This window comes from Macaca thibetana, chromosome 19 (genome assembly GCF_024542745.1).
Source record: "Macaca thibetana thibetana isolate TM-01 chromosome 19, ASM2454274v1, whole genome shotgun sequence".
NCBI classification, from domain to species: Eukaryota; Metazoa; Chordata; class Mammalia; order Primates; family Cercopithecidae; genus Macaca; species Macaca thibetana.
In genome coordinates, this window is record NC_065596.1 from 10507847 (window position 1) to 10535802 (window position 27956).

Below are 27956 nucleotides of genomic sequence, written 5' to 3' on the forward strand. Positions count from 1 at the left end.
CCCCACCCCTTGCAGTAACTCCCCAGCCTTCCTCCCTGAGCCTCTGCCAGGTTAGCGCCCCTCCTCATCTAAGGGTGGCCGGGGCCACGTGAGCGCCGGGGAAGCGGGAGTAACTGACACCAGTGAAGGCTGCCATAAGGCACCTGGGACTTCTCCCAAGCCAGGAGCAATCGGAGCTGACCAGAGACCCAGGGAGTCGGCAGGGAAGAGGAAGGGAGGGGCCTGGACCCAGACTTGGAGCCTGGGGCTGGACGCCAGCCGACACCAACACCAGACACAGCTCACCCAGCCCCAGTCCACGCCTGCCCTGCCTAAAGGTGACTTTGGAGGTGGTAGGAAGGAAGATCAAGTTTCCCTGGTCAGGAACAATACTAGATCCATAAATCCCTGTCCTCAGAGGCCATCAGACTCTCCCAGAACCCAAGGCGGGAGGAGCGTGCTGTGGGCTCTGGCAGCCACTCCCCGGAAGGTGAAACTGAGCTGGCCTACAGGGAACAGGGCCGCCCTGAAGGAGGGGCCGAGTCCAGCCCTTCTTCCCCGCTTCTCTCTCACTTGGGGTTTGGGGGGTCCAAGAAGAGTTGTGTCCAGACAGGGAAGTGGAGGGCGTTTGTCAGCATTCTCAAGCACAGATGGGGAAACTGAGGTTGGAGCAGACACAGGACAGAGGACACTAGGGGCAACAGGGGCCCCTCCAGGAGCCCCTGGGGCAGGAGGCAGAGAGTCAGGTGGCCTCATTTGTCCATGGGGAAGGGGGCCAGGCCCCCACAGTGGATGCCAGGAGCCCAGCCTCTCGGGTCTCCCCTGGGCTCCCCCAAGTAGCTCATTTAATGTTTGAGTAGGTCTAGATGGGGAAGTGCGGGGCTTGGGGAGGACAGGTGCCCACTTGTCAGGGTCATTCCACTGCTCAGAGATGTTGATGTGTTAGATTCAGGGACAGGAAATCGGCCGCCGTTTCCTGAGACAGTGGGGGCCTCCCTGGCCTCCTGCACATGCCCAGAGTGGCGATCTCCGGCAGAGAGATGCAGACGCTCGCTCGCAGACTCAGTGCCACCCCCCACTTCCCCTCCAGGCTTCCCTTCGCTGAAACACAGAGAGAGCCAGACCCAGCAGTGGAGGGGCCCTGCCCCGGCCGCAGGCAGACGGGGACAGCTGCACAGGAAGCCCTCATCCGCACGAGTCGCTCAGGCTCACCTGTTCAGCCTCGTGGCGCATCCCCTGGTGCCCTCCTGGGCTGGCAGGCACGGGGTCCCAGCCTTGAGGGCCACCCCAGAGGCAGGAGACGGGCAAGGCTGCTTCCTGGAGATAGCCACCTGGTCCCAGCAGGTCCCCAGGCCTCCTCCTGCTGTGGGTCCTGCTCAGGGACCAGTCCCTGAGCCCCGGAGGTGGTGGGGGCCAGCCCACCACTCCCTGCCCACCTTGAGCTTCCTGGGTGAGACACTATCCCTTAGGCTGGGCCTGAGTCCTTGGGCCCCACGGACCCAGGTGTGCAGGGCCGGTCACGTGACTTGGGGCTGTCTCGGGTTTCTCTCAGGAGGGGCCCTCTCAGTGAGGGCCTCCTCCCTTATGGCCCAGGGAAGCCTAAAGATACCAGGGAAGATTCAGCAAAACATAGGGGCCTGTGGAATTGGCTGCACAGGCAGCTGGTCAGGCAGGCCTGGGATCGACCAAATGCCCCACAGCCCACATGTGGCCACGCAGAGGCCTCCCCTGCCACCTCCTCCCACATCTTGCAACCCCCGCCCCTAACACACACTCATGCCCTCTGTCCTTGACTTGGCCTTTGCATCTGCCCTGGACAACCTTGCTGTCCTGTCCAGGCCCCTCTCCTTCCTGTGCCCTGCCTGGACACCCGAGACCAAGTCTGGATACCTGGGTCCCCGTAGACCCCCAGCTTACTTTCTTTCCTGTGCCCATATACCCAAGTCCACACATCCCTGCCCTTGGGGCTCAGCCCAGGCAGAACCAGTGACTCCAGGTTCCATGTGTGGTATGAGGTTTGTGTGGGCCCAGAGGGGAACCTGTGTCGTGGCCTGCACGGTGGATGGTGCATTTGACCTTGGACAGATCACGTCCTTGCTTCTGGTCTCTGTTGCCTTGTCTGAAAATGGGTTATAAAAGCTCTTACTGTCAGCTGGGCGCAGTTGCTCACGCCTGTAATCCCAGCACTTTGAAAGACCGAGGCGGGCGGATCACTTGAAGCCAGGAGTTCAAGAGCAGCCTGGCCAACATGGCAAAACCCCATCTCTACTAAAACCACAAAAATTAGCTGGGCATGGTGGAGGGTGCCTGTAGTCCTAGCTACTCAGTGGGCTGAGGCAGGAGAATCACTTGAACCAGGAGGTGGAGATTTCAGTGAGCCAAGATTGCGCCACTGCATTCCAGCCTGGGTGACTGTGAGACCCTGTCTCAAAAAAAAAAAAAAAAAAATGAAAAGCTCTTAACGTCAGCCGGGCACAGTGGCTCACGCCTATAATTTCAGCACTTCGGGAGACAGAAGCAGGTGGACATGCTTGAGTCCAAGAGTTCGAGACCAGCCTGGGCAATATAGCGAGACCCCCATCTCTACTAAAAATACAAAAATTAGCCGGACATGGTGGTGCATACCTGTAGTCCCAGCTATTTGGGAGGCTGAGGCAGGATAATTGCTTGAACCCCAGGGGACAGAGGTTGCAGTGAGCTAAGATCATGCTACTGCACTCCAGCCTGGGTGACAGAGCGACACCCTGTCTCAAAATACAAAAAAGCTCTTACTGTCTCTGGCTGTCCAGAGTCTAACATAACACCTAGCGTGCCAGAAGCAACACTAGCGTGTGCAGTGATAACTCCTTGCCCGTGGCCCTTCAGTGCTGCCGGGGGTTGGATAAACCCCTCTAAATCCACAAGAAAAATGCGCCTGGGACCTTGGCTCCTTGGCAGTGGAGGAAGGGCAGGTACATGTCCACCCCCAGCCCCACCTCGGCCTCTGGAGCTGCTGGGGGTAAACCAGGTCACATGGAGGGGATGGGATGGATGGCGTCCCAGCTGGGGTGAGGGTCTTCTAGCCAGCACCTCTTGGGGACACTTGCCTCTACCCCCAGCACCCCTGCTAATCACTTAGCAAGATGTGCATGAAATTTGACCTGTGCCTGCCCGATAGCGTCTCCGGGTACCAACCTCCCTCCTCAGCCCGCAGCGCTGCCCCAGCCCCGCGAAGGCCCTGCTCTGCTGGGGAGGGGCGTGTTTTCCCAAGAGGGCAGGCAGGCTCTCCGCATCCACCGGGGGGATTAGCGCCCCAAGGTTGTGGGTATAAAGCCACCTGCACACCCTGCTGTTCTATAGAGGCGGGCAAGGAGCAAAGAGGAGCAGGCAGGCCCCCTGGACGGACAGACGGACAGGGGGCGGGTGGGGCGGTGGGGGACGAGCACCATGTTCTATGATTGCCTCTTCTCAGCTGCCTGTCAGCGTGAGTACCTGCCTCCCTGACTCCAAGCCCCTTGTGGTCCCCACCCCACTGAGGACAGAGGGTCGGGGAGGGAGGACTTGGCCACAGGCTAGCAAGACCTTCCAGGGACCGCTCCTCCAAGCAGCTTCCACTCCTGGGAAGTCAGGGGTCACCCCAGAGAATGTGGCCCCAGCGCCTCGGTCCTTCCAGCACTGCCAGGACCCTGGAGTGGACAGTCAGTTCCCTGCCTATCCACAAGTCCCGTCTGCTGGGAAGGGCCCAGCCTTCCGGGTCTTGAGCATCATAGCTCTTCAGTCACCCTATCTGGTCTGGCTTCAGGATGAGGAAAGCTGATGAGGGCTGCTTCCAGGTATTAAGGATCCTCGGTCCTGCAGGCCCCAGCCCACTCTGCCACGTGGGCCCCTGATGGGTGCAGTCAGGGCTGGCTGGGGGTAAGCAGGGCTTGGAGGGGCCTGACCTTGCTGGGGGTTGGCTTCAGGCTGCATCTTCCCCTCCAGGTGGGCTCAGGCTTAGGCTGGGGGCGGGGACAGCAGGCAGAGCTGACCTGGTGGCCCCTCCCCACAGAAGGTGCCATGCGGGCCAGCGAGACGGTGTCGGAGGCCAGCCCCGGCTCCACTGCCAGCCAGACCGGTGTTCCTACTCAGGTGGTTCAGCAGGTGCAGGGCACCCAGCAGGTAGGATGTGGCCCTCCCAGGGGGCGGGGGAGGGCCTGTGAGGGGGGCAGTGCAGGTTGCGGCCTTGGGGGCCTCGCCTCCCCTCCCTGCTTCCTGCTGGAGCCATCTGCTCACCTGTTCTTATCAAGATGTGCACAGCAGCCGCCTGCCACCCAGCCGCACCAGGCCTCCCTGGGGGAAGCGGCAGCTCAGCTCCTCCTGCCTTGTCTCCACAGCGGCTGCTGGTCCAGACGAGCGTGCAGGCCAAGCCGGGCCACGTGTCGCCCCTCCAGCTGACCAACATCCAAGTGCCCCAGCAGGTAAGGCTGGTGTACCTGGCCCCCACCCTGGAAGGCTCCCTCAGGGTGGAGGACCAACCCCTGTGGCAAACCAGGATCTGTCCTCACCAGGATCGGAGGAAGACGCCCCATCCAGGGGCTGCCCTACCTCCTGGCTCTGGGCAGTCACCTCCCCAGGGTGAGACATCAGGCAGGGGCCATCGGGGACAGAGGAGCTGCAGGAGCCATCTCAGGAGAGAGAATAGGATGTATAGTTGGGAAGGTGGTTTAGGGGTCCAGCCTGGTGTCCTGAAGCAGAGAACCCAAGGCCAGGTTTCGAGTCAGGAGTCCATAGCCAGCACAGGGTGGTCTCTGCCCCAGAAGGCTGCACATGAGGTGCCAGGCTCACCCGTTTCTGAATGATCAGCACAGAACTGGACAAAGTGCTGTTGGGTTTTGCAATGGCTCGGTCTCGGCTCGCTGCAACCTCTGCCTCCCAGGTTCAAGCAATTCTCATGCCTCAGCCTCCTGAGTAGCTGGGATTACAGGCATGCATCTCCATGCCCCACTAATTTCTGTATTATTAGTAGAAACGAGATTTCACCATGTTGGTCAGGCTGGTCTCGAACTCCTGACCTCAGGTGATCCGCCTGCCTCGGCCTCCCAAAGTGCTGGGATTACAGATGTGAGCCACCGCACCCAGCCTAGTACTGTTGGGTTTTAAGGATGACAGCACATTCCACATGGCCTGACAACAACTCCGGCTCTGCCACTTCCTGGCTCTAGGACCTCAGATAAGCACCTTTGCCGTCCTGAGCCTTGGTGTCACCCTCTGCGAAGCGGGGGCAGTAGCTGAACTTCATCAGGGCTGTCAGGGCGATTCTGTGAGCTAACAGGCGTGAAGCACTTAGAATGTCGCCTGGCACTGCGCAGATGCTCGGTGCTGTCATCAGTGATCTGCCCTCCCTCTCCCTCCCTGGCTCCAGGCTCTTCCCACGCAGCGTCTGGTGGTGCAGAGCGCAGCCCCAGGCAGCAAAGGTGGCCAGGTCTCCCTGACGGTCCACGGTACCCAGCAGGTGCACTCACCCCCAGAGGTAAGTGGTGGTCCTGTCAGCCGCCCTCCCCCCGATGTCTCCCCAGGTCAGCAATGTATCCCTATAGTATATTTGGGGCTCCCTGCCCCCCGCCAAGCCTACTTGCTCCTCCAAAGTCCTGCTTCCCTCTTCACTCCCAGTGCGACGCCCTTCTTGACCCCAGGTAGGGTGGCTTAGCTGCCCAATTCCTGGATCTGCCAGCTCTGAGCTAAGCGGCCGTGGAGCTCTGCTCTGGGAGAAGGAGGTGATTTCCTGGGTTGAGATGGCCCTGGCAGCTCCAGCTCAGGGAACTGCATTCGAGAAACAAAGCGGGTTCCTCTTCCCTCCGGAGGGTGGGACAGTCTCTTCCAGGAAGCCTCGGACCACAGGGTAGATTCTGGGGACCCCACCACCAATGAGGGTGTTGAAGCCAGGCTGTGGATGCTGTCTGCATCAGGAGCTCGGGGGCAGATGGCTGGCCCGGCCGCTTTCTCCTGTGGGACTCTGGGCAGGCCTCTGAGCTTTGTTTGGTTTTTGAGACAGAATCTCGCTCTGTCCCCCAGTCTGGAGTGCAGTGGCGCAATCTCAGCTCACTGCAACCTCCAGCTCCTAGGTTCAAGCGATTCTCCTGCCTCAGCCTCCTCAGTAGCTGGGATTACAGGCGTGTGCCACCACGCCCGGCTAATTTTTGTATTTTTAGTAGAGACGGGGTTTCACCATGTTGGCCAGGCTGGTCTTGAACTCCTGACCTCAGGTGATCTGCCCACCTCGGCCTCCCAAAGTGCTGGGATTACAGGCGTGAGCCACCACGCCCAGCCCCTTTGAGCCTTCTGAGCCCCCAGTTTTCTCTGTGTCAAACAACTAATGGTATCAACTACCCCTCAGCTTGCGGTGGGCATTACAGCCTGAGGCACAGCGGAGCTCAGAGCAAACACAGTGCTCCATGGCCAGCCTGCCTGGGCTCAGCCCTGCGCCTCACCGCCTACAGCCGTGTGACCTGGGGCTTGTCCTTTCCCCTCTGCCCCTCCATTGGGAAGTGGGAGTGCCGTGAGATTCCAATGAGTACATTCAGAGCACTCAGTGCAGTGTCTGGTGGGAGTTGGCCCAATATCACACCAGAGGCTGCTCTCATTGCTATAACCTTTGAGGATCAGCCCCTGGAGAGCGTCAGGGGTGCCGGGGGCACCACCCACCATCAGCCAACCTTGCTGGGGAGGGTTAAACCCCCATCGTTGCCAGGAGTTGACTGGGGCCCTTGCAGGGAGTAGGCATTTGGATGCATGGGACGCAGTCAGTTAGCAGCCTGGGTGGTTGGGATAGGTCCCCACAGGCTGCCACCCTCCCCAGACAGCTCTCCTGAGAAGGGTGTGTGTGAGGGCCCGGGTGTCCCAGAGGGAGTGCGAATCCACCCCAGAGACGATGCAAACGCACCCCAGCGGCACTCCTGTGTCTCCTTCCCTTACAGCAGTCGCCGGTGCAGGCCAACAGCTCTTCCAGCAAGACGGCTGGGGCCCCCACGGGCACGGTGCCACAGCAGCTGCAGGTCCACGGCGTCCAGCAGAGTGTCCCCGTCACCCAAGAGGTGCCAGGCCAAGGCGGGCAGCAGCTCGGGCCAGGGGTACTGGCCAGGCAGCCTCTGCAGCCCCCCATGACTGTGCCTCTGGCCTATTAGAGCCCAGCCCCTGTGGGTCCAGCCCCGGCCTGCCACCCTGGCCTTTGATAAGCATCTCTCCCTGTTTCCAGACTCAGCATCCTGGGGCTGGAGGATGGGAGAGCCGTGGGGAGGAGGAAATTGGACCTCCTGGAAGGAGACTGGGGCATAGTGGGCCAGGGGAACCACTTGGAGAAACCACCTGAGCCTCTTTGGGCCCATTTGCCTGAAGGAAGCCCTGAGGCCACATCCTGGCTCCTTCTGGGCAGGGTTTCAGGGAGGGGACCCAGTGCCCAAATCCACACCCAGCCTCTGCAAGGAGGCAGAGCCCTGAGCCGGCGCAGGTTAAGACACTGGGACTGTGTGCCACCTGGTTGTTACCAACGAAGTTGAGGGGTTCCCAGCCCCTTGAAAACAGATGAAATCCATGGACCCTTTCCCAAGTGTAAACAGAAACCCTGTCCCAGAGAATTCACAGATACTCCCCTGCCAGGCGCTAGAGCCCCCCAAACCTCCAGACCTGGGTCCAGGCCCCAGCTTCTCCACTCAGCACCCTCTTCCACCAGCCTCTGTCCCTGGCTCTGCACCCCTAGGATAATCCCCGCATCCCCACCACAGCACAGAAGAGGGCAGACAGTTGACATGGGGGGCGGGGTGGGGACGAAAGATAGCCCAAGGCCTTGCCGGCGGGTTCTTGGCACAGCTTCAGGGGCCTGTAGGGAGAGGGGGCGGAGAGCAGAGACCCCGCAGTTAGTCCCAGGTTCAACTCAGCCCTGCCGCTTCCTGGGAGCCTCACTTTGCCCCTGTGAGTAGGTACCCATTAGTAATGGATCCAGCACCCTCCTTGCTTGGCTGGAAAACGGCAGCCTCTTGCTTACGGCCTGCTGTGAGCTTTACAGAAGGTCGCCCGTGCAGGGGCTGGGTGGGTTGACGGCCATCGTTGCCATGGTCATCTTAACGTTGCCTTTCCCCTCCCAGAGGTCTGTGGTCCAGGCCACTCCACAAGCTCCCAAAGCCGGCCCGGTGCAGCCGCTGACCGTGCAGGGCCTCCAGCCAGTCCACGTGGCTCAAGAGGTGTGTGTCTCCCCCTCCTACCCCAGGGGCAAAGGGGCTGGTCCCGGGCTGGGGCTGGGGAGTGCAGGCCCCTGAGGCCGCAGGGAGGGAAACGCCTCAGTGAGCTGCAGACCCTGCCCTAGATCCTTCCTCTTTCCTGGCCCCCTGGCAGCTCAGGGTCCAGGTTTTGCTAAGAGAGATCTGGATTCAAATCCCGCTTCTTTCTTGCGTGGCCCTGGGTCAGTTCTAACCCCTCTTCGAGACCCCGGGCGGCGGGGATCTTCCCTCGGGTGGCTGCGTGCGCGCTCAGCAACCCGGTGGGTGGAGGCCTGGAGCCCCACCCGCGGCCGCCCCCGTTGACCCCCCAGTGTCTCTGTTTGTCCTCCAGAGCTCAGGCAGTCAGTTTCCCGCTAGGAAGGCAGAGCAGCGAGATCCCCGGCCCACGCCGCCGCCGGAGCCGCCGCCCCGGCCGCCCGCGTGCAGCGGCGAGGCCCCGCAGCTAGGCAGCCCCGAGCCGCCGCCGCCCCATTACGAGCCGGGCGCCGAGCAGTGGGTGGAGCTGGTGGGCGTGCTGCCCCCACACCTGCTCCTGCCGCAGCAGAAAGTGGTCTTCGAGCCACTGCCCCGGCTCCCGGCCCGAGCCAGCCCCGACCAGAGGGTCAGGATCCAGAGAATCCCCCAGGTGCTAGTGTTCGGCACGGCCGCCACGGCCCTCAAAGTAGGTGGCGGACGCACGGGCGGGGGGCAGCGGGCGGGCGGGGGCGGGGGCGCCCGGTCTGGGCCGCCCACCAGGCCCCGCAAGCCCTGTAGACCCCACCTCCGCCCGACGGGTCGGTCTGGGGACCCGCCTCTGACTCCCCACCCAAGCCCAGTCCAGGTCCCAGCTCCGCCCCTGCAGACAAGGGTGGGGGGATGGAGGTTGGGGGACTCAGGCCCCGCCCCTAAGGCCCTGTCAGTGATTCCAGGTTCTGTCCCACCAACCGGGGCCCCAGGCTCCGCCCCTCACATCCTGTGCCCTGTTTCCAGGCCCCGCCCCTGAGGCCCTTTCTGTGGCTCCACGCTCTGGCTCCAGCGATAGTCTTGCCCCTGTGCCTGGGGTCCAACCTTCACGCCCACTGCAGGACCCTGTCTCGGGTCCCCTCCACTGCCCATCAGGCCCCATCCTTGCTGTCCCCAGTCGAAGCCGAGAGTCCCGGCTTCTCCTCCTGACACAGCTTTTCCTGATCTGATCCCCAGCCCTGGCCTCCTCCAGGGAGGTTTGTTGAGAGTCCGGAAGCCACGCTTGGGGTCCGGGAGCTGTGCGTCAGGGATAGCCTGGGTGGACACCAGCCCTTTAGAGGCAGAACTGTAGGAGCTGGCCCACGCCTGACCCTCCACGTGCCCTTCCTCTGCCCCAGGTGCAGCAGCTCCAGCAGGTGCCCGTCCCACACGTGTACTCCAGCCAGGTGCAGTATGTGGAGGGCGGCGATGCCAGCTATACGGCCAGTGCCATGTAAGTGAAGGGAGAGGGGTGGGTGAGGGAGTCGGGTCTGCCCTGGACCCTCCCCAGGCTCCCAGGACACCAGGCCCCAGTCCCAGCCCCCAGCAGGCCATCTGGCCTTCAAGGCCTCAGGTGACAGACACACAGGTGGGCACTCCCCAGGGGCCGCCACAGTCACAAAAAGTGGCGAAGCAGAGGGACCCTCGAAGGTTGGAAAAGGCACCCTGGCGTAGCTTGGGGCTTGGGAGTCAAATGAGCCTGGTTTTTAACCAAAAAAAAAATGGCCAGGCGCGGTAGCTCACATCTGTAATCCCAACACTTTGGGAGGCCTAAGTGGGTGGATCACTTGAGGTCAGGAGTTCAAGACTAGCCTGGCCAACATGATTTAACCCTGTCTCTACTAAAAATACAAAAGTTAGCCAGGCGTGGTAGCAGGCACCTGTAACTCAAGCTACTCAGTAGGCTGAGGCAGAAGAATTGATTGAACCCAGGAGGCAGAGGTTGCAGTGACCCGAGATCGTGCCACTGCAACTCCAGCCTGGGCGACAGAGCAAGACTCCATCTCAAAAAAAAAAGTAATTTGACTCTCAACCCTGTCCCATAGGGGATGCTGTGACCCGTTTCTTTGTTTCCTTCCAGAGATATTCTAAGAACAGAAACTCTAGCCCTCTACCCATTTTTTTCCTTTTTCTTTTTTTTCTTTTTTTGAGACAGAGTCTTGCTCTGTCGCCCAGGCTGGGGTGCAGTGGCCGGATCTCAGCTCACTGCAAGCTCCGCCTCCCGGGTTTACGCCATTCTCCTGCCTCAGCCTCCCGAGTAGCTGGGACTACAGGCGCCCGCCACCTCGCCCGGCTAGTTTTTTGTATTTTTTAGTAGAGACGGGGTTTCACCGTGTTAGCCAGGATGGTCTCGATCTCCTGACCTCGTGATCCGCCCGTCTCGGCCTCCCAAAGTGCTGGGATTACAGGCTTGAGCCACCGCGCCCGGCCCTTTTTTTTTTTTTTTTTTTTTGAGACGGAGTCTTACTCTGTCGCCAGGCTGGAGTGCAGTGGCATGATCTCAGCTCACTGCAACCTCTGCCTCCTGGGTTCAAGCGATTCTCGTGCCTCAGCCTCCCAAGTAGCTGGGATTACAGGCACACACCATCACACCCAGCTAATTTTTGTATTGTTAGTAGAGATGGGGTTTTACCATGATGGTCAGGCTGGTCTTGAATTCCTGACCTCGTGATCCACCCGCCTCACCTCCCAAAGTGCTGGGATAACAGGCATGAGCCACCACAGTGGTCTCTTTTTTTCTCTTTTTTTTGAGACAGGGTCTCACTCTGTCACCCAGGTCAGAGAGAAGTGGTACGATCAGGGCTCACTGCAGCTCACGGGCTCAAGCAGTCCTCTTACCTCAGCCTCCCTAGTAGCTGGGACTACAGGTGTGCACGACCATGCTCAGCTAAATTTTTTATTTTTAGAGAGATAGGGTTTTGCCATGTTGCCCAGGCTCATCTCCTCGAACTCTTGGACTCAAGTGATCCTCCCCTCTTGGCCTCCCAAAGTGCTGGGATTATAGGCATGAGCCACTGTGCCCAGCCTCTACCCGCTTTTTTTGGTCAGAAATAGAGGCAGGACATTCCATCCATACCTTATTTCTTTCCTGGCTCTTCTCCCACGTGTCCTCGTGGATCCTGGTCACCCTCTTAGCTGCTGTGTAATAACCCCTGTACAGATGTAGCAGCCACGATGTCATCAGTCCCCACCCAGTGATGCGTAGGGGGCTTCTTCCCCTCCCTGGGTGCAGCACTAACATTCCTGTGTATGAGCCATGTCAGGCAGGTGCCACATCCTGGCCCCGCTTCAGTCCCAGCTCTGGCTCCTCACTGGGGGTCCTCCATGCCACCTTGCCTCTCCCATCTCCACAGAAATTGCTGCAGTACTAGAGTTACCGTTGGTTTAGTTTCTAGAGGTTTCACTTGGTTTTCTTTGCATTTGTGTGATTTTATTCGTCCCTGCCACATGTTCTTCTGGGGACAACGCTGGGATTGGTTAGCTCATGGATTGACTTAGTCCTAGAGTCATGATGCTGTGACCGACCCCAAGGGGCCTGGTCCAGGCACCTGAATTGTAAGGCTTGGTCCCTGGCGTCCAGCTACCTCACAGTTCCATCCGTTTCTTTCCAGTGCTGCTAATCTTTTCACTGTGCGGTTGAGCCAAGCTGGCAGGGGCCAGACGGGGCATTGCAAAGAGGAGCCTGGTTTCCGAGGGTTCCTGCTCCATCCCTGGTAGCATCTCTGCTGTCTCTCCTTTGCCTGTCTGAATCCCTCACTCAGTGATCGTAGTGTGTGTGATTGTACCTAGTTCATCGTTGTTATCAGATTTTTCTGCTACAAGAAGTTGTTGGGGGCCACTCCTGCTGTCAACTGCCCACTCCTTCTGTCTCTCTTTCTGAGTGAATTACTGCGAGTTCCCAACCCTTTGCCAGCCCTATCCCCACCCAGACCAAAGCCACAGCCTCTGGGCCTCCATCCCTGGTCCTGTTCTGGGGGACATCCAGAGCCGCATGCATTCATTTATTCAGTCATTCAGCAACCATCTACTGAAGCAACATTTTTGCAGCACACGTTGCATGCTGGGTGCCCAGGAGTGAGCAGGCTGTGGCCCCCGCCTTGGAGAAGTGGGGGCACTTGCTCAGGTCATGTGCTCTTGGTGTCATTTTGTGTGGTAGACATAGGGCAGGACAGAAAGATCGAGAGCTGGACCTGGTATCTGACAAAGACCATGCTTCCATATCTCCTTCCACTGTCAACTCCCTCTCTTTGTTCACCCACAACCACTCGGGCCTGCATGGCTCCCTCCCCTGCCACCTTCAGAGTTTGAGTCAGGCTACCTCTTGACTGACCACGCTGTCTTTCTGGATGTTTAATTTTTTTTTTTTTTTTTTTTTTGAGATGGAGTTTCCCTCTTGTTGCACAGCTGGAGTGCAATGGTGCAATCTTGGCTCACTGCAACCTCTGCCTTCAGGGTTCAAGCGATTCTCCTGCCTCAGCCTCCTGAGTAGCTGGGATTACAGACGCCCACCACCACACCTGGCTTTTTTGTATTTTTAGTAAAGACAGGATTTCATTATGTTGTCTAGGCTGGTCTCGAACTCCTGACCTCAGGTGATCCACCCACCTTGGCCTCCCAAAGTGCTGGGATTACAGGTATGAGCCACTGTGCCTACCCGCCCCTATTTTTTTTTTTTTTTTTTTTTTTTTTTTTTTTGAGGTGGAGTTTCACTCTGTCACCCAGGCTGGAATGCAGTGGTATAATCTCAGCTCACTACACCCTCCGCCTCCTGGGTTCAAGTGATCCTCCTGCCTCAGCCTCCTGAGTAGCTGGGACTACAGGTGCCTGCCACCATGCCTGGCTAATTTTTGTATTTTTAGTAGAGATGGTTTCACCATGTTGGCCAGGCTGGTCTCAAACTCCTGACCTCAAGTGATCCACCCGCCTCGTCCTCCCAAAGTGCTGGGATTACAGGTGTGAGCCACTGCACCTGGCCTAATGCTATGTTTTTCATCACTAGTACTTTGAAAGAGTTCAAAGATCAAAACTACGTCCAATGATATTTAGTGAGATGGTGAGAGGTGCCCCTCGCCTGTCCCCCTCGATGGAGCCCTCCACGCTCACAGATGACAGACATGCATACCACATGCAACGCATTCTTTCCTGTTGTTCGGTCACACGGTCCCCACCCTTCTCTGCCTCTTATCTGCCCTGTGGTAGGCTCTGGAGCTTGTTCTTTCCGGGGACGACGAGCCCTGCCTCCTTCTCTTTCACCCCTGCGTAGGATTCCATCATCTTTTTTTTTTTTTTTTTTTTTTTTTTTTTTTTGAGACGGAGTCTCGCTCTGTCGCCCAGGCTGGAGTGCAGTGGCCGGATCTCAGCTCACTGCAAGCTCCGCCTCCCAGGTTTATGCCATTCTCCTGCCTCAGCCTCCCGAGTAGCTGGGACTACAGGCGCCCGCCACCTCGCCCGGCTAGTTTTTTGTATTTTTTAGTAGAGATGGGGTTTCACCGTGCTAGCCAGGATGGTCTGGATCTCCTGACCTCGTGATCCGCCCGTCTCGGCCTTCCAAAGTGCTGGGATTACAGGCTTGAGCCACCGCGCCCGGCCCCATCATCTTTTATTTAACAGCCCCTTGAGGTTGAACCCCTGGTGGTTTTTATGCTTGTGACGATTTGCAGCCTCAAGCCTGTGTCACCGGTGCCCATCCCATCACGGGATATCTGAAGGAGAGAGGATTTCCCATCCTGGGATAGGTAGCTTGGCTCAGGGGAAACATATCTGCTTTCCTGATGGTCTCCTCCAATCACAGCGTCGCCTTCTTTAGCCCCACCCCCTTCCTGCTTCACTCACTGGCTGATCACCTTCTGTTATGATCTCTCATTTACCTTTGCACATGGCTTCTTGCCTGTCTCCCCAACTAGACCGTCAACTCCTCCAGGGGCCGGGGCTTTTCATTCTTGTCCATTGCTGTGTCCAAAGTGTGTAAAACAGTGCCTAGCACACAGTAGGCACTCAAAGCACTTGCCAAATTTATTTTTTTAATGAAATGTGTAGCATTGCAAGTTCCCTAACCCTTAAGTTTTTTTTTTTTTTTTTTTTTTTTTTTTTTAATTAAAAAGACAGGGTCAGCCAGGTGTGGTTACAGGCATGTGGCTCATGCCTGTAATTCCAGCACTGTGGGAGACTGAGGCGGGCTTATCACTTGAGGTCAGGAGTTCGAGACCAGCCTGGGCAACATGGTGAAACCCCGAATTTACTTAAAAAAAAAACCAAAAATTAACCCGGTGTGGTGGTGTGCCCCTGTATTCCCAGCTCCTGGGTAGGCCGAGGCGGGAGGATAACTTGAACCCAGGAGGTGGAGGTTGCAGTGAGCCAAGATTGTGCCACTGCACTCTAGCCTCGGTGACAGAGAGAGACTCTGTCTCAATAAGTAAATAAATAAATAAGATAACAAAAATTAAAAGCCAGGGTCTCACTGTCACCCAGGCTTTGGTGCAGTGGTAGTATGGTTATAGCTCACTATAGCCTTGAACTCCTGGCCTCAAGGGATCCTCCTGCCTCAGCCTCCCAAGTAGCTGGGATTGCAGGTGTGCACCACCACGCCTGGCTAATCTTTATATTTTTTGTAGAAATGGGTTTTCACTATGTGGCCCAGGCTAGTCTTGAACTCCTGGCCTTCAACGATCCTCCTGCCTCTGCTTTCCAAAGTGGTGGGATTACAGGCAGGAGCCACCATGCCCGGCTGAGTTCCCTTACCCTTCTATTTTGATTTCCTAATTTCCGTAGTGGGGAAAGTGACTCCAATGCCAGAGGACTGGCTGCTTTGATGATTACATGAAATACTGCCCATCAGGCACTCAGGATGGTACCCAGTCCATTGTAGGTGAATGCTAGGATCTGCTCCTTGCTGCAGGGGGGCTGCTGCTTCCCCAGTCCCCTCCTGGTACCCCCCTTCCTGCCTAGTCATGCACCTTGGCCCCCCATTTCTCATCCCCCTGACTCTACCCCGGCTTTACCTCTTTCCTAGCCGTTCCAGCACCTACCCCTACCCTGAGACGCCGCTGTACACGCAGACGGCAAGCACCAGCTACTACGAGGCCGCGGGCACGGCCGCCCAGGTCAGCACCCCTGCCACCTCCCAGGCAGTGGCCAGCAGTGGCTCCATGCCCATGTATGTGTCCGGCAGCCAGGTCGTCGCCAGCTCCACCAGCACTGGGGCTGGGGCCAGCAACAGCAGCGGAGGTGGTGGCAGTGGTGGTGGCGGCGGCGGCGGCGGAGGCGGTGGCGGGGGTGGCAGTGGCAGCACCGGAGGCGGCGGCAGCGGAGCAGGCACCTACGTGATCCAAGGTGGCTACATGCTGGGCAGTGCCAGCCAGTCTTACTCCCACACCACCCGTGCCTCGCCAGCCACGGTAAGTGCCCCAGCCTGGGCCCCAGAGGAGGCAGGTGGTGGTGGGTGGTGGGCACTAGAAGCCCAGTCCATGACAGTGGTTACCAACCACCGTTAGCAGGAGCCTGTGTGGCCCCCAGTGAAGAGCACATATGCAGATGTCCTGGGATTGAATGCTGTGTGGCCTCAGATAAATTACTCAGCCTCTCTGGGCCTCAGTTGATAGGCATGAACTTCTTAAAACAATACTACAGAAGTGTCTATTGTTGGCTGGGTGCTGTGGCTTACACCTGTAATCCCAGGACTTTGGGAGACCAAAATGGGTGGATCACCTGAGGTCAGGAGTTCAAAACCAGCCCAACCGATATGGTGAAACTCCATCTCTACTAAAAATACAAAAATTAGCCGGGCATGGTAGTATGCACCTGTAATCCCAGCTACTTGGGAGGGTGAGGCACGAGAATTGCTTGAACTTGGGAGGTGGAGGTTGCATTGAGCAGAGACTGCGCCACTGCACTCAAGCCTGGGAGACAGCGAGATTCTGTTTCAAAAAAAAAAAAAAAGTGCTGTCTATTCTTTTTTTTTTGAGACAGGGTTTTGCTCTGTCGTCCAGGCTGAAGCACAGTGGTGTAATCGTAGCTCACTGCAGCCTCAAACTCCCAGGCTCAAGTGATCCTCGCAAGTAGCTGGGACTATGGGCGTGCACCACCATGTCTGGCTAATTTTTTTGTTTGTTTAAGACGGAGTCTCGCTCTGTTGCCAGGCTGAAGTGCGATGGCGCAATCTCAGCTCACTGCAACCTCCACCTCCTGGGTTCAAGCGATTCTCCTGCCCCAGCCTCCCAAGTAGCTGGGACTACAGGCGCGCCACTCTGCTCAGCTAATTTTTGTATTTTTAGTAGAGACGGGGTTTCACCATGTTGGCCAGGATGTTCTCGATCTCTTGACCTCGTGATCCACCCTCCTTGGCCTCCCAAAGTGCTGGGATTATAGATGTGAGCCACCACGCCTGGCCGATTTTTAAAATTTTTTTTTGTAGAGACAGGATCTCACTCTGTTGCCTAGGCTGGTCTCGAAATCCTGGCCTCAGGCGATCCTCCCAGCCATCTATTCTGATTAAAATTGATGATAGAGAATAGATAATGAGGGCAGAGAGAAGCCAGCACTGCCATGGGGAGCTTCCTGAACAGGGTTCTTTTCCACCATTGGGAAGGCTGCTGCTGGAACCTCCCTGTGCCTAGAAGAGGCTGTGTGAAGTCCGTGGGGCAGCCCTGGATTCCAACCCCAACCGGGCCCTTCAACAATTGTGTGACTGTGGGGTGGGTCAGCGCGGGTGGTCCTAGTGGTCCCTCATGGTCATGATGTATCCTGGCTTCTAGTCTAGTCTTTTTTTTTCTTTTTTGAAGATGGAGTTTTGCTCTCGTCATACAGATTGGAGTGCAGTGGTGCAATCTCAGTTCACTATAACCTTCCCACCTCCCAAGTTCAAGCAATTTTTGTGCCTCAACCTCTTGAGTAGCTGGGATGACAGGTGCTCACCACCACACCTGGCTAATTTTTGTGTTTTTAGTAGAGACAGGGTTTCACCATGTTGGCCAGGCTGGTCTCTAACTTCTGACTTCAGGTGATCCGCCCGCCTCGGCCTCCCAAAGTGCTGGGATTATAGGTGTGAGCCACCACTCCTAGCTTGGAAATTTGATCTTTTTCACTCTACATAAATTAATACAAATTTTTTTTTTTTTAAGAAGGAATCTTGCCTGTCGCACAGGCTGGAGTGCAGTGGTACGATATTGGCTCACTGCAACCTCTGCCTCCCGGGTTCAAACGATTCTCCTGTCTCAGCCTCCCAAGCAGCTGGGACTACAGGCGCACACCACCACTCCCAGCTAATTTTTGTATTTTTAGTAGAGACGGGGTTTCACAATATTGACCAGGCTGGCCTCAATCTCCTGATCTCATGACCCACCCACCTGCCTTGGCCTCCCAAAATGCTGGGATTACAGGCGTGAGCCACTGGGCCCTGCTAATTTTTTTTTTTTTTTTTTTGAGACAAGGTCTCACTGCTATCCAGGCTGGAGTACACTGGCTCGACCACAGCCTACTGCAGCCTTGAATTTCTGAGCTGAAGGGATCCTTTTGCCTCAGCCTCCCAAATACCTGGTACTGCAGGCGTGCACCACAACACTAGCTAATTTTTTTTTTTTTTTGAAACGGAGTCTCCCTCTGTCGCCCAGGCTGGAGTGCGGTGGCCAGATCTCAGCTCACTGCAAGCTCCGCCTCCCGGGTTTACACCATTCTCCTGCCTCAGCCTCCCGAGCAGCTGGGACTACGGGCGCCTGCCACCTCGCCCAGCTAGTTTTTTGTATTTTTTTAGTAGAGACGGGGTTTCACCGTGTTAGCCAGGATGGTCTCGATCTCCTGACCTCGCGATCCGCCCGTCTCGGCCTCCCAAAGTGCTGGGATTACAGGCTTGAGCCACCGCGCCCGGCCAACACTAGCTTATTTTTAAAAAAATTCGTTGGTAGAGACAGGGTCTCCCTATGTTGCCCAGGCTGGGCTCAAGTGATCCTCCCACCTTAGCCCCCCAAAGTGCTAGAACTAAAGGGGTGAGCCGTGTCCAGCCCTTAATGTATTTAGCTGTACACGGCAACTGTATTGGACAGTGCAGTTCTAGAGAGTTCTGTGGGACGTAGTTCCTGGGAAGGATGGCAGTAGGATGTGCTAACTTATGGTGGGCGTGGCTGTCAGGATCCCAGCTGGAAGTCGATATGGGCACTCAGCCCCAGCACTCAGAGGTGACGGAAACGCCTCTGACTGGTGCTCTCCCATCTGCCTCCGGCCCCAGGTCCAGTGGCTCCTGGACAACTATGAGACGGCTGAGGGCGTGAGTCTGCCACGGAGTACCCTCTACTGCCACTACCTGCTGCACTGCCAGGAGCAGAAGCTGGAGCCCGTCAACGCCGCCTCCTTCGGCAAGCTCATCCGCTCCGTCTTCATGGGCCTGCGAACCCGCCGTCTGGGTACCAGGTAGGGCCATCCATCTACTCCCAGCAGCCCCTGGGGAATTGGCGGGCACGCCAAGGCCCACCCCCAATTCCAAGTCATCTCGGGCAGTCCAGTCCAGCCCAGCCCCGCCGGCCTCCACGAGGCTCACTCCCACCCCAGGCCTTTGCACTGGCGGTGCCTTCCACCTCATGTGTTTCTCACCCCTCCTTACTCACACGTCCCCTGACTACCTCAACTAAAACTGCAGCCTCCTCCCTCTCCCCCGCCCGACACCCCAAACCCTGCTTTATTTTTCTCTTTAGCATTGAGCACCTTCACACGTGCCTTTTTTTTTTTTTCTTTTGGAGACAGAGTCTCACTCTGTGGCCCAGGCTGGAGTGCAGTGGCTGAATCTCGACTCACTGCAACCTCCACCTCACAGGTTCAAGCCATTCTCATGCCTCAGCTTCTTGAGTAGCTTGGGATTACAAGCATGCGCCACCATGCCCAGCTAATTTTTAAAAAATATTTTTAGTAGAGACAGAGTTTTGCTATGTTGGCCAGGCTGGTCTTGAACTCCTGTCCTCACGTGATCTTGGCCTCCCAAAGTGCTAGGATTATAGGCATGAGCCACCATGCCCAGCCCACACGTGCCTTTTACGTGACTTATTTCAGTTGTTCTGGTCCGTCTGCAATGCTTGTACCTTGATGATGCGGGGTTGCACCTAGTCAGTGCTTCATCAGGGCCTGTGAGTCAGTGAATTCATGTGGGAAGGAACAAGAAGCCATCCCACGAACCCATCCCTCTCTTCCTCTCCTTTGCAACCCCCGTGGCTCACCCCCGCTCACGTCTCGGTTCCCGTTCCCAGCTTCAGCATCATCTCATTCAGCCATTCAGCCATTCATTTATGTATAATCTTGGGCAAAGTACTGGATCTCTCCCAACACCCCCAGCCCCTGTGCCTCCTCAGTGCAGCACCCCCGGCTCTGCAGGGCAGGCGTCTCTCCATCTGTTCCCCTAATAGAGAGGAGATGGGTGTGCTGTGAGGCGCTCCATGGCTGGCCAGCCGGCAGACCCCCAGCCCAGCCCTTCCCTTCCACCTCCCTCCCAGGGGCAACTCCAAGTACCACTACTACGGCCTGCGCATCAAGGCCAGCTCACCCCTGTTGCGACTGATGGAGGACCAGCAGCACATGGCCATGCGGGGCCAGCCCTTCTCGCAGAAGCAGAGGTAGGAGAGCAGGACCGGGCCCGGGGCAGGGCAGGCCGGGAAGGGCATACGGGCCGGCCCCCAGCAGCCAGCCCGCCTGCCCATTCTACTCCAGGCTCAAGCCCATCCAGAAGATGGAAGGCATGACCAACGGTGTGGCGGTGGGGCAGCAGCCGAGCACGGGGCTGTCGGACATCAGCGCCCAGGTGCAGCAGTACCAGCAGTTTCTGGGTGAGAGCTCCCTGGCCTGTGCTTCCCCAGCCACCGCCCCCCAGCCCCGTACAGATGGTTCCCAAAGCCGAATGGCGGCAGGCAGCCTCTGAGCCGGGGAGGGCTTGGTGGAGATGCTTGAGGACCAGCAGGGGGTTGGGGAGACATCACAGTCTCTGTCCACAGTGACAGTTCTGTCCCCAGAATCCTCCTTCAAGGTAGATTCTCTTTTTTTTTTTTTTGAGACGGAGTCTCGCTCTGTCGCTCAGGCTGAAGTACAGTGGCGCGATCTCAGCTCACTGCAAGCTCCGCCTCCTGGGTTCACGCCATTCTCCTGCCTCAGCCTCCCAAGTAGCTGGGACTACAGGCGCCCGCCACCTCGCCCGGCTAGTTTTTTTGTATTTTTTAGTAGAGACGGGGTTTCACTGTGTTAGCCAGGATGGTCTCGATCTCCTGACCTCGTGATCCGCCCGTCTCGGCCTCCCAAAGTGCTGGGATTACAGGCTTGAGCCACCGCGCCCGGCGACTCTCATTTCTTTCAATGCAAAGTATTTCTCTGGGGTTCTGAGCTCCCCAGTGAATCCCCTTTATGCTACATGAGGTTTTCTTTATTTTTGTGTTTGTTTATTGATTTTTTTGAGACAGATTCTCTGTCGCCCAGGCTGGAGTGCAGTGACACCATCCTGGCTCACTGCCACCTCCGCCTTCTGGGTTCAAGTGATTCTCCTGCCTCAGCCTCCTGAGTCGCTGGAACTACAGGCATGAGCCACCATGCCTGGCTAATTTTAGTATTTTTAGTAGAGATGGGGTTTCACCTTATTGGCCAGGCTGGTCTTGAACTCCTGACCTGAAGTGATCCTCCCGCCTTGGCCTCCCAAAGTTCTGGGTTTACAGGTGTGAGCCACCATGCCCAGCCTATATGAGATTTCAAATCCCACCCAGTTGGACACAGTTACTTGTTGGAGATATGACGGCAGGTCCTCTTACCTCGTGAGTCCTGTGAGGCCCACTCGCTTTCCTGTCCAGCCATCCCACAGCCATGGTGTCCACAGGGCTAGGACCACTCACTCGCCAAGAAGGCAGGCATGTACCCAGTGTTTCTAAAAGTAAACTTTAAAAAAAGGCCGGGTGCAGTGGTTCATGTCTGTAATCCCAGCACTTTGGGAGACTGAGGCTAGAGGAAATGCTTGAGGTCAAGAGTTCAAGACCAGCCTAGTCAACATGGTGAATCCCCATCTCTACTAAAAATACCAAAATTAGCCCGGCGTGGTAGCAGGTGCCTGTAATCCCAACTACTCAGGAGGCTGAAGCGGAATTGCTTGAACCTGGGAGGCGGAGGTTGCAATGAGCCAAGATTGCACCATTGTACTCCAGCCTGGGCAACAGAGTGAGTGAGACTCTGTCTCAGGAAAATAAAACAGGCCGGATGTGGTGGCTCACATATATAACCCCAGTACTTTGGGAGGCCGAGGTGGGAGGAATTGCTTGAGTCCAGGAGTTGGAGACCAGCCTGGGCAACATAGCAGGACCCCATCTCTTAAAAAAAAAAAAAAAAAAAAGACAAAGTAAACAACAATCCATGAAACCAGGGCCAAAGGATGCTAAGTAAACAAGCAAACCCTTGGAACCCATAGTCCAGCCACACATCCTCGATCCTGAGCACGTGGGCGCTCATTTCCTCACCTGCCGTGGAGGCCAGGACATCCCATTTGTCCCGTCCGTGCCTGGGGACATAGAGGAGGGTGGGGAACAATACTTCTGGCAGAGTCGAGGGGCATCCCCAGGGCGACTGTCCATGGCTAGCCCCAACCTGGGGTGCTCAGGCTCAGGGCAGCGTCCTGTGGTCCTGACTGTGCCCTGGGGGCCTACCCATTCCCTTGCCAGGTGGGTGCTGCGTTGCAGCCGGGACTCAGAGGCCCACGTCCTGAGGGCTGGTGCAGTGCTGCCACTCAGCAGACAGGCGGGGCTGGCACAAGACCCTACTGTCCTCTTTGCCAGAGGAGTGTGGACCCTCAAGTCCTCCCCATCCTGGGCCCAGGCCAGGCGCTCGCCCCCACCGAGCCTTGTCTCTCACCAGCACTTGGGGGACCCCATTCTGATGGGAAAGGGACAACTCTGGGACCCCAGGGTGGGCAGGCATGGGGGATGAAGGGCCTCATGGTTCCCCCTGGCCCCGCAGATGCCTCTCGGAGCCTCCCTGACTTCACAGAGCTCGACCTCCAGGGCAAGGTGCTGCCTGAGGGCGTCGGGCCCGGTGACATCAAAGCCTTCCAGGTCCTGTACCGGGAACACTGTGAGGTAGGGCAGCCAGGTGGGCAGGCCAGCGAATGGGGACGCAGCCACGGGCCTGGGAGGGTCATGCTGCCCCCCAGCCTCCCTGAGCATCTGCCTCTGCCACAGGCCATTGTCGACGTCATGGTGAACCTGCAGTTCACCCTGGTGGAGACGCTGTGGAAGACGTTCTGGAGGTACAACCTCAGCCAGCCCAGCGAGGCGCCGCCGCTGGCCGTGTGAGTGCTGCCTGGCAAGCGGGGAGGAGGGTGGGACCTCAGGTGATTTTGACACCCAGGGTTGGGGCGCCTGCTTGTCCCCTGCAGTGTATGGGGTACACATGCCCTTGGCTGTGTGGAGTGTGTGTGTATAGCCACCTGACACTCAGAGTCGGGGCTGGCGTGCCTGACCAAGCCCAGGCATGGGGCAGGGCACCATCTCCTCCCTGGAGTGGCAGGTTCTGGAATTTGTTTGCCCCCTGTATGCAGGGTAGGATGTAGGATCCCGTCCCACCCCCCGGGCCTGTGCCAGCCGGACCCCGGGGATCCTCGGGAGGCAGGGGGTACTTACTGACCCTGGGCTGGTGGTGGGGGTCTGATGCTGGGGGCAGGGCCACAGAGTGCCCCAGTGACCCTGGGTTGGGGACAAGCTATACCTGTGCCTGTCTGGCACTTGGGACAGGACCATAGAGTGCCCCAGTGACCCTGGGTGGGAGTAAGGGGGTACCTGTGTCTTCTGGCATTGGAGGCAAGACCACAGAGTGCCCCAGTGATCCTGGAGTGGGGTAAGGGGGTACCTGTGCCTTCTGACACTGGGGGAGAACCACAGAGTACCCCAGTGACCCTGGGTCAGGGACAGGGGGTACCTGTTCCCTTCTGACAATGGGGGCAGGACCATAGAGTGCCCCAGTGACCCGGGGTGGGGTGGGTGCCCGCAGGCATGATGAGGCCGAGAAGCGACTGCCCAAAGCCATCCTGGTGCTGCTCTCCAAGTTCGAGCCCGTGCTCCAATGGACCAAGCACTGTGACAACGTGCTGTACCAGGGCCTGGTGGAAATCCTCATCCCCGACGTGCTGCGGCCCATCCCCAGTGAGTGCTTGGCCTGCTCGGCACCCCCTGCCCCACATACCCCCACCCTGCTCTGACCAGCCCCCGCCACCGCCCACAGGTGCCTTGACCCAAGCGATCCGGAACTTTGCCAAGAGCCTGGAGAGCTGGCTCACCCACGCCATGGTCAATATCCCCGAGGAGATGCTGCGGGTGAAGGTGAGGGTGCAGGGGGTCCCTTTCTCTTGTCCCTGGGGCTTAGGCCCCCTGTCTCCTCTGCTCCCCAGGGGCGGTAAGATTTGTCCCCACACCTGTTCCAGGGATGATGCCTGTGAGGGAAGGGGAGACCTTCTCCACCTCGGGGAGCACCCTGGGCATTGTCTTTATAAACCAGTGTCCTCAGGCACCCACTGCTGAAATGCAACCCCTTTGTGGTGTTACTGTGCTCAACACAGCATCTTTCAAAAATAAAAAACAACTGCAAACGTACAGTAGTTCCCTTTAGACAGCCTTGCTAGAAAGTGCTTCATGTCAGGAGGCTGAGGCAGGAGAATGGCGTAAACCCAGGAGGCGGAGCTTGCAGTGAGCCGAGATCGCGCCACTGCACTCCAGCCTGGGCAACAGAGCGAGACTCCGTCTCAAAAAAAAAAAAAAAAAAAAAGAAAGTGCTTCATGTGTGGCCGGGCGCGGTGGCTCAAGCCTGTAATCCCAGCACTTTGGGAGGTTGAGGCGGGAGGATCACGAGGTCAGGAGATCGAGACCATCCTGGCTAACACGGTGAAACCCCGTCTCTACTAAAAATACCAAAAAAAAAATTAGCAGGGTGTGGCGGCGTGCGCCTGTAGTCAGAGCTGCTGGGGAGGCTGAGGCAACAGAATGGCATGAACCCGGGAGGCCAAGATCGCACCAGTGCACTCCAGCCTGGGCGACAGAGTAAGACTCTGTCAAAAAAAAAAAAAAAAAAAGAAAGTGCTTCAGGTGTGCAGAGACAGATAAAACTTTTTAAGAAAAGCAACAACATCTATAAGGAAACATAATACTTGCCTTTTTCATCAAAAGATGCACATTCGCTAACTACTTAGCTGTGAGGAATTTGATGGGACGTGGTTGGGGAAAAAAAAAACCCACCGCTGGGCACAGGGCAGGGACTGGGGCCTGTGGAGACAGTAGACGCCAGATCCAGGAGCAACCCTTCAGAACCAGCAAGACTCAGTATTCATGTATTCACACAACCTCCTTCTCAGTACACAGCAATGAACGAGATGGACAAAACCCTGTGGTCTCCCAGAGCTGGGATTCCAGGGTATGAAAGAAAATGAGGCCGGGCGCGGTGGCTCATGCCTGTAATCCCAGCACTTTGGGAGGCCGAGGCGGGCGGATCACTTGAGGTCAGGAGTTCAAGACTAGCCTGGCCAACATGGTGAAACCCTGTTTCCAAATACAAAAATATTTAAAGATACAAAATTTAGCTAAAATACAAAAAATACAAAAATTAGCCTGGCGTGGTGGTGTGCGCCTATGATCACAGCTACTCAGGAGGTTGAGGCATGAGAATCGCTTGACCCCAGGAGGCGGAGGTTGCGGTAAGTGGAGATCACGCCCCTGCACTCCAGCCTGGGCTATAGAGTGAGATTCAGTGTCAAAAAAAAAAAAAAAAAAAAAAAAAAAAAACATGTTTATCAAAGCAGTATTTGCACTTTCTGCGCAGTGCCCTCCATATTTTCTATTGTGTTCTTTCGTTTAAAAAAAAAAAAAAAAAGGCCTTTCGTGGCACGGTGGTTCACTTCCAACACTTCAGGAGGCAAAGGCAGGAGGATCTCTTGAAGCCAGAAGTTTGAGACTAGTCTGGGCGACCTGGCGAGACCCTGTCTCGACTGTTATTTTAAAAAATAAAAATACATTTTAAAAAATATTGTGCCCTGGTCAGAATACAATTAATTGAATTTTGGGGGGCGCTTGTGAGTGGACACCCAAAGTTTGAAGGTCGCGATCCTTCTGTACCCCAACAAAAGTAGCGAAGCGCATCCCTCCTTTTTTAGGAAAAAGGAAACAGGCTGAGGGAGGTTGCCTCGGGGTGGGGCCAGGGCTGGCGGGCTGGGGTTCCTCGGAAGCAGCAAGCCCCCCAATCCCTGCACGCAGGTGGCCGCGGCCGGCGCCTTCGCGCAGACACTGCGGCGCTACACGTCGCTCAACCACCTGGCGCAGGCGGCGCGCGCTGTGCTGCAGAACACCGCGCAGATCAACCAGATGCTGAGCGACCTCAACCGCGTGGACTTCGCCAACGTGCAGGTGGGTGCGGGGCGGGGCGGGCGAATGAGGGGGCAGCCCAGGGGGGCGGGCCAGGCTGGGGTGACGGCGGCTGAGCCCCGGGCGCCCGCCCACCCGGTGTGCCCCAGGAGCAGGCCTCGTGGGTGTGCCGTTGCGAGGACCGCGTGGTGCAGCGGCTGGAGCAGGACTTCAAGGTGACGTTGCAGCAGCAGAACTCGCTGGAGCAGTGGGCGGCCTGGCTGGACGGCGTGGTGAGCCAGGTGCTCAAGCCCTACCAGGGCAGCGCCGGCTTCCCCAAGGCCGCCAAGCTCTTCCTTCTCAAGTGGTCCTTCTACAGGTGCGCGTGCGGCGGGATCGGGCCCGGGCTGCACCAGGGAAGGCCCTGGGCCCCTGTGGGGCTCAGTTGCTCTTCTACGACGACCCGAGCCTGCAGGCTGGGCGGGCGGGCTGGGACCCTGGGCTCTGTACCATGCACGCCCGGGGGAAGGCTGTGTTGGGATCCAGCCTGAGTCGCTGGGCTGGCACGAGGCCCGGGCACATCGCAGCGGGGAGGGGTCCAGGGGTTGGGCCGGATGGGGCCTGACGGTCTCCTCTACGTCGCCATACCCAGCTCCATGGTGATCCGGGACCTGACCCTGCGCAGCGCCGCCAGCTTCGGCTCCTTCCACCTCATCCGGCTGCTCTACGACGAGTACATGTACTACCTGATCGAGCACCGCGTAGCCCAGGCCAAGGGCGAGACCCCCATCGCCGTCATGGGCGAGGTGCGCGCAGCGGGCCACTGGGGGCGCGGGCGGGGCGCCAGGCGGCGGACCCTCACCCATTTTCTTCTCCTTCCTCCAGTTCGCCAATCTGGCCACCTCCCTGAACCCCCTGGACCCCGACAAAGGTAGGCGAGGCGTGTTCCCACCCAGGGCGCGGGTCCCGGGGGTGGCGGACAATGGAGGGGCTGGGGAGGAGGAGGAACCCAGGGGCGTTGCCACCCCGCCCCGAGCCTGACTTGGCCCCTGTGTCCCAGACGAGGAGGAGGAAGAGGAGGAGGAGAGCGAGGACGAGCTGCCGCAGGACATCTCACTGGCGGCTGGCGGCGAGTCACCCGCGCTGGGCCCAGAGACCCTGGAGCCGCCGGCCAAGCTGGCGCGGACTGACGCGCGCGGCCTCTTCGTGCAGGCACTGCCCTCCAGCTAAGCCCTTGGCCTCCCCGCCCCACCCGCCCCCGCCACCCCTTCACGCCAGGGTCCCTCACAGCTTCTGTGGCTTCGTGGTCACCGCTCCAGCCTCAGCCAGGGCAGGGAGGGGGCCTCCGAGACAGGGAAGGCCGGGGCCCTCCTACCCTATGGGGCCGGCACAATCAGTGGGCTGGGCGGAGCCGCAGCTGCAAACTCTGACACAAAAGACGTGCCTTAAGGAACCCGCCGCGTGCCCAGGTGCCCCGTGGGGCATCCAGCTCGGCCCCTTGGCCGCCCCCCTCCCAGGCCGCAGCATCTTCACCCCAGCCCCGTCCTCCCACCACCCCAGGGGGCAGGCAGGCAGGCCCCCTCCCGTGCGGAACTGTTAACTTATTCAGCTCGCTGGCTTTGCACAGCCTGTCCTGGGCCCAGCCCTGAGCCCTGGGCCGGCGCAGGTGGGCGTCACCTGGGGACTCCCCACTGTTAGCAGCAGCCCCGGGACCCCCTACCCCCAGCAACCCCACTGCTTCCCCTTCTTGGTATTAAGTGCAATTAAAGCCGTGGGTGTCGCATCTTCTCCGCTGGGCCCTCCCTTGCCCCCAAGCCCGAGAAGGGGGCACTGCCCGGCCCGGCTGTGGGGAGGGCGGCAGGGGGCACGGCCTCCAGCTTCCAAAGAGCAGCGGGCCGCGGGGCCGGGGAGTGCCCACAGACCCCAGCCCCCGCGCCCCCCCTCCGCCGCTGGTTTGTAATGGAACCTTTTCTGTGCCCCTATCTTCCCGGAGACTGTGCTGCTCCTCCGTGCCGTGCGACCCCCACCCCATGACTATTGTGCGATTCGTGAGCGCCGCCCGAGCGGAGTTGGTAACTTGTTGGGTTTTTTTCCAACCATCATGGCCTTATCTGTTCCAGTTTTCTCAGTGTTTTCAGCCTGTGAGATAGATGTTTATGGCAAGAAAAAGAAAAAAAAAAATGGAAATCTGACCTATTGTATAAAAATCACTATTTTGTGTGCTCCGCGTGCTACAGCTTTTGGGGCGGCCTGCCCAGTCCCCGTGCCCACGGGGCTCCCTCTCCCGGCGGTGAAAGTGTCCACACGTGTGGTAGTCTAGTGTGCCGAGCTGTTTTCTACCTTTTTGTAGTCTTTCTTAAAACAATAAATTCCGCTGTGATATTTGCCTACTGCTGACTCGCCGGGCCTTGGTGGGGGCCTTGGGGCGGGGGCTCCAGCTGGGCCC

At 58.0% G+C, this 27956-nt stretch overlaps 1 protein-coding gene across 2 annotated transcripts in view; it reads left to right on the top strand.

Annotated features, from left to right (window-relative positions):
• Positions 1–27900, top strand: part of RFX1 (regulatory factor X1) — a 47002-nt gene extending 19102 nt beyond the window's left edge. Inside the window, exons 3-21 of one of the 2 annotated variants that reach the window (XM_050769916.1) lie at positions 4007–4116; positions 4332–4415; positions 5360–5467; positions 6912–7028; positions 8076–8171; positions 9548–9642; positions 15199–15583; positions 18406–18587; positions 19658–19777; positions 19872–19987; positions 22146–22264; positions 22367–22476; positions 23175–23326; positions 23406–23503; positions 25424–25573; positions 25681–25889; positions 26163–26316; positions 26396–26441; positions 26571–27900. In XM_050769916.1, the coding sequence (XP_050625873.1) occupies positions 4007–4116; positions 4332–4415; positions 5360–5467; positions 6912–7028; positions 8076–8171; positions 9548–9642; positions 15199–15583; positions 18406–18587; positions 19658–19777; positions 19872–19987; positions 22146–22264; positions 22367–22476; positions 23175–23326; positions 23406–23503; positions 25424–25573; positions 25681–25889; positions 26163–26316; positions 26396–26441; positions 26571–26740 (2621 nt within the window). In that variant the 3' untranslated portion in view covers positions 26741–27900. Of the gene's footprint in view, positions 1–4006; positions 4117–4331; positions 4416–5359; positions 5468–6911; positions 7029–8075; positions 8172–8668; positions 8869–9547; positions 9643–15198; positions 15584–18405; positions 18588–19657; positions 19778–19871; positions 19988–22145; positions 22265–22366; positions 22477–23174; positions 23327–23405; positions 23504–25423; positions 25574–25680; positions 25890–26162; positions 26317–26395; positions 26442–26570 lie in introns of those variants that run through there. The other variant, XM_050769917.1, reaches the window with a different exon arrangement.
• The last annotated feature ends 56 nt before the right edge of the window (positions 27901–27956 follow it).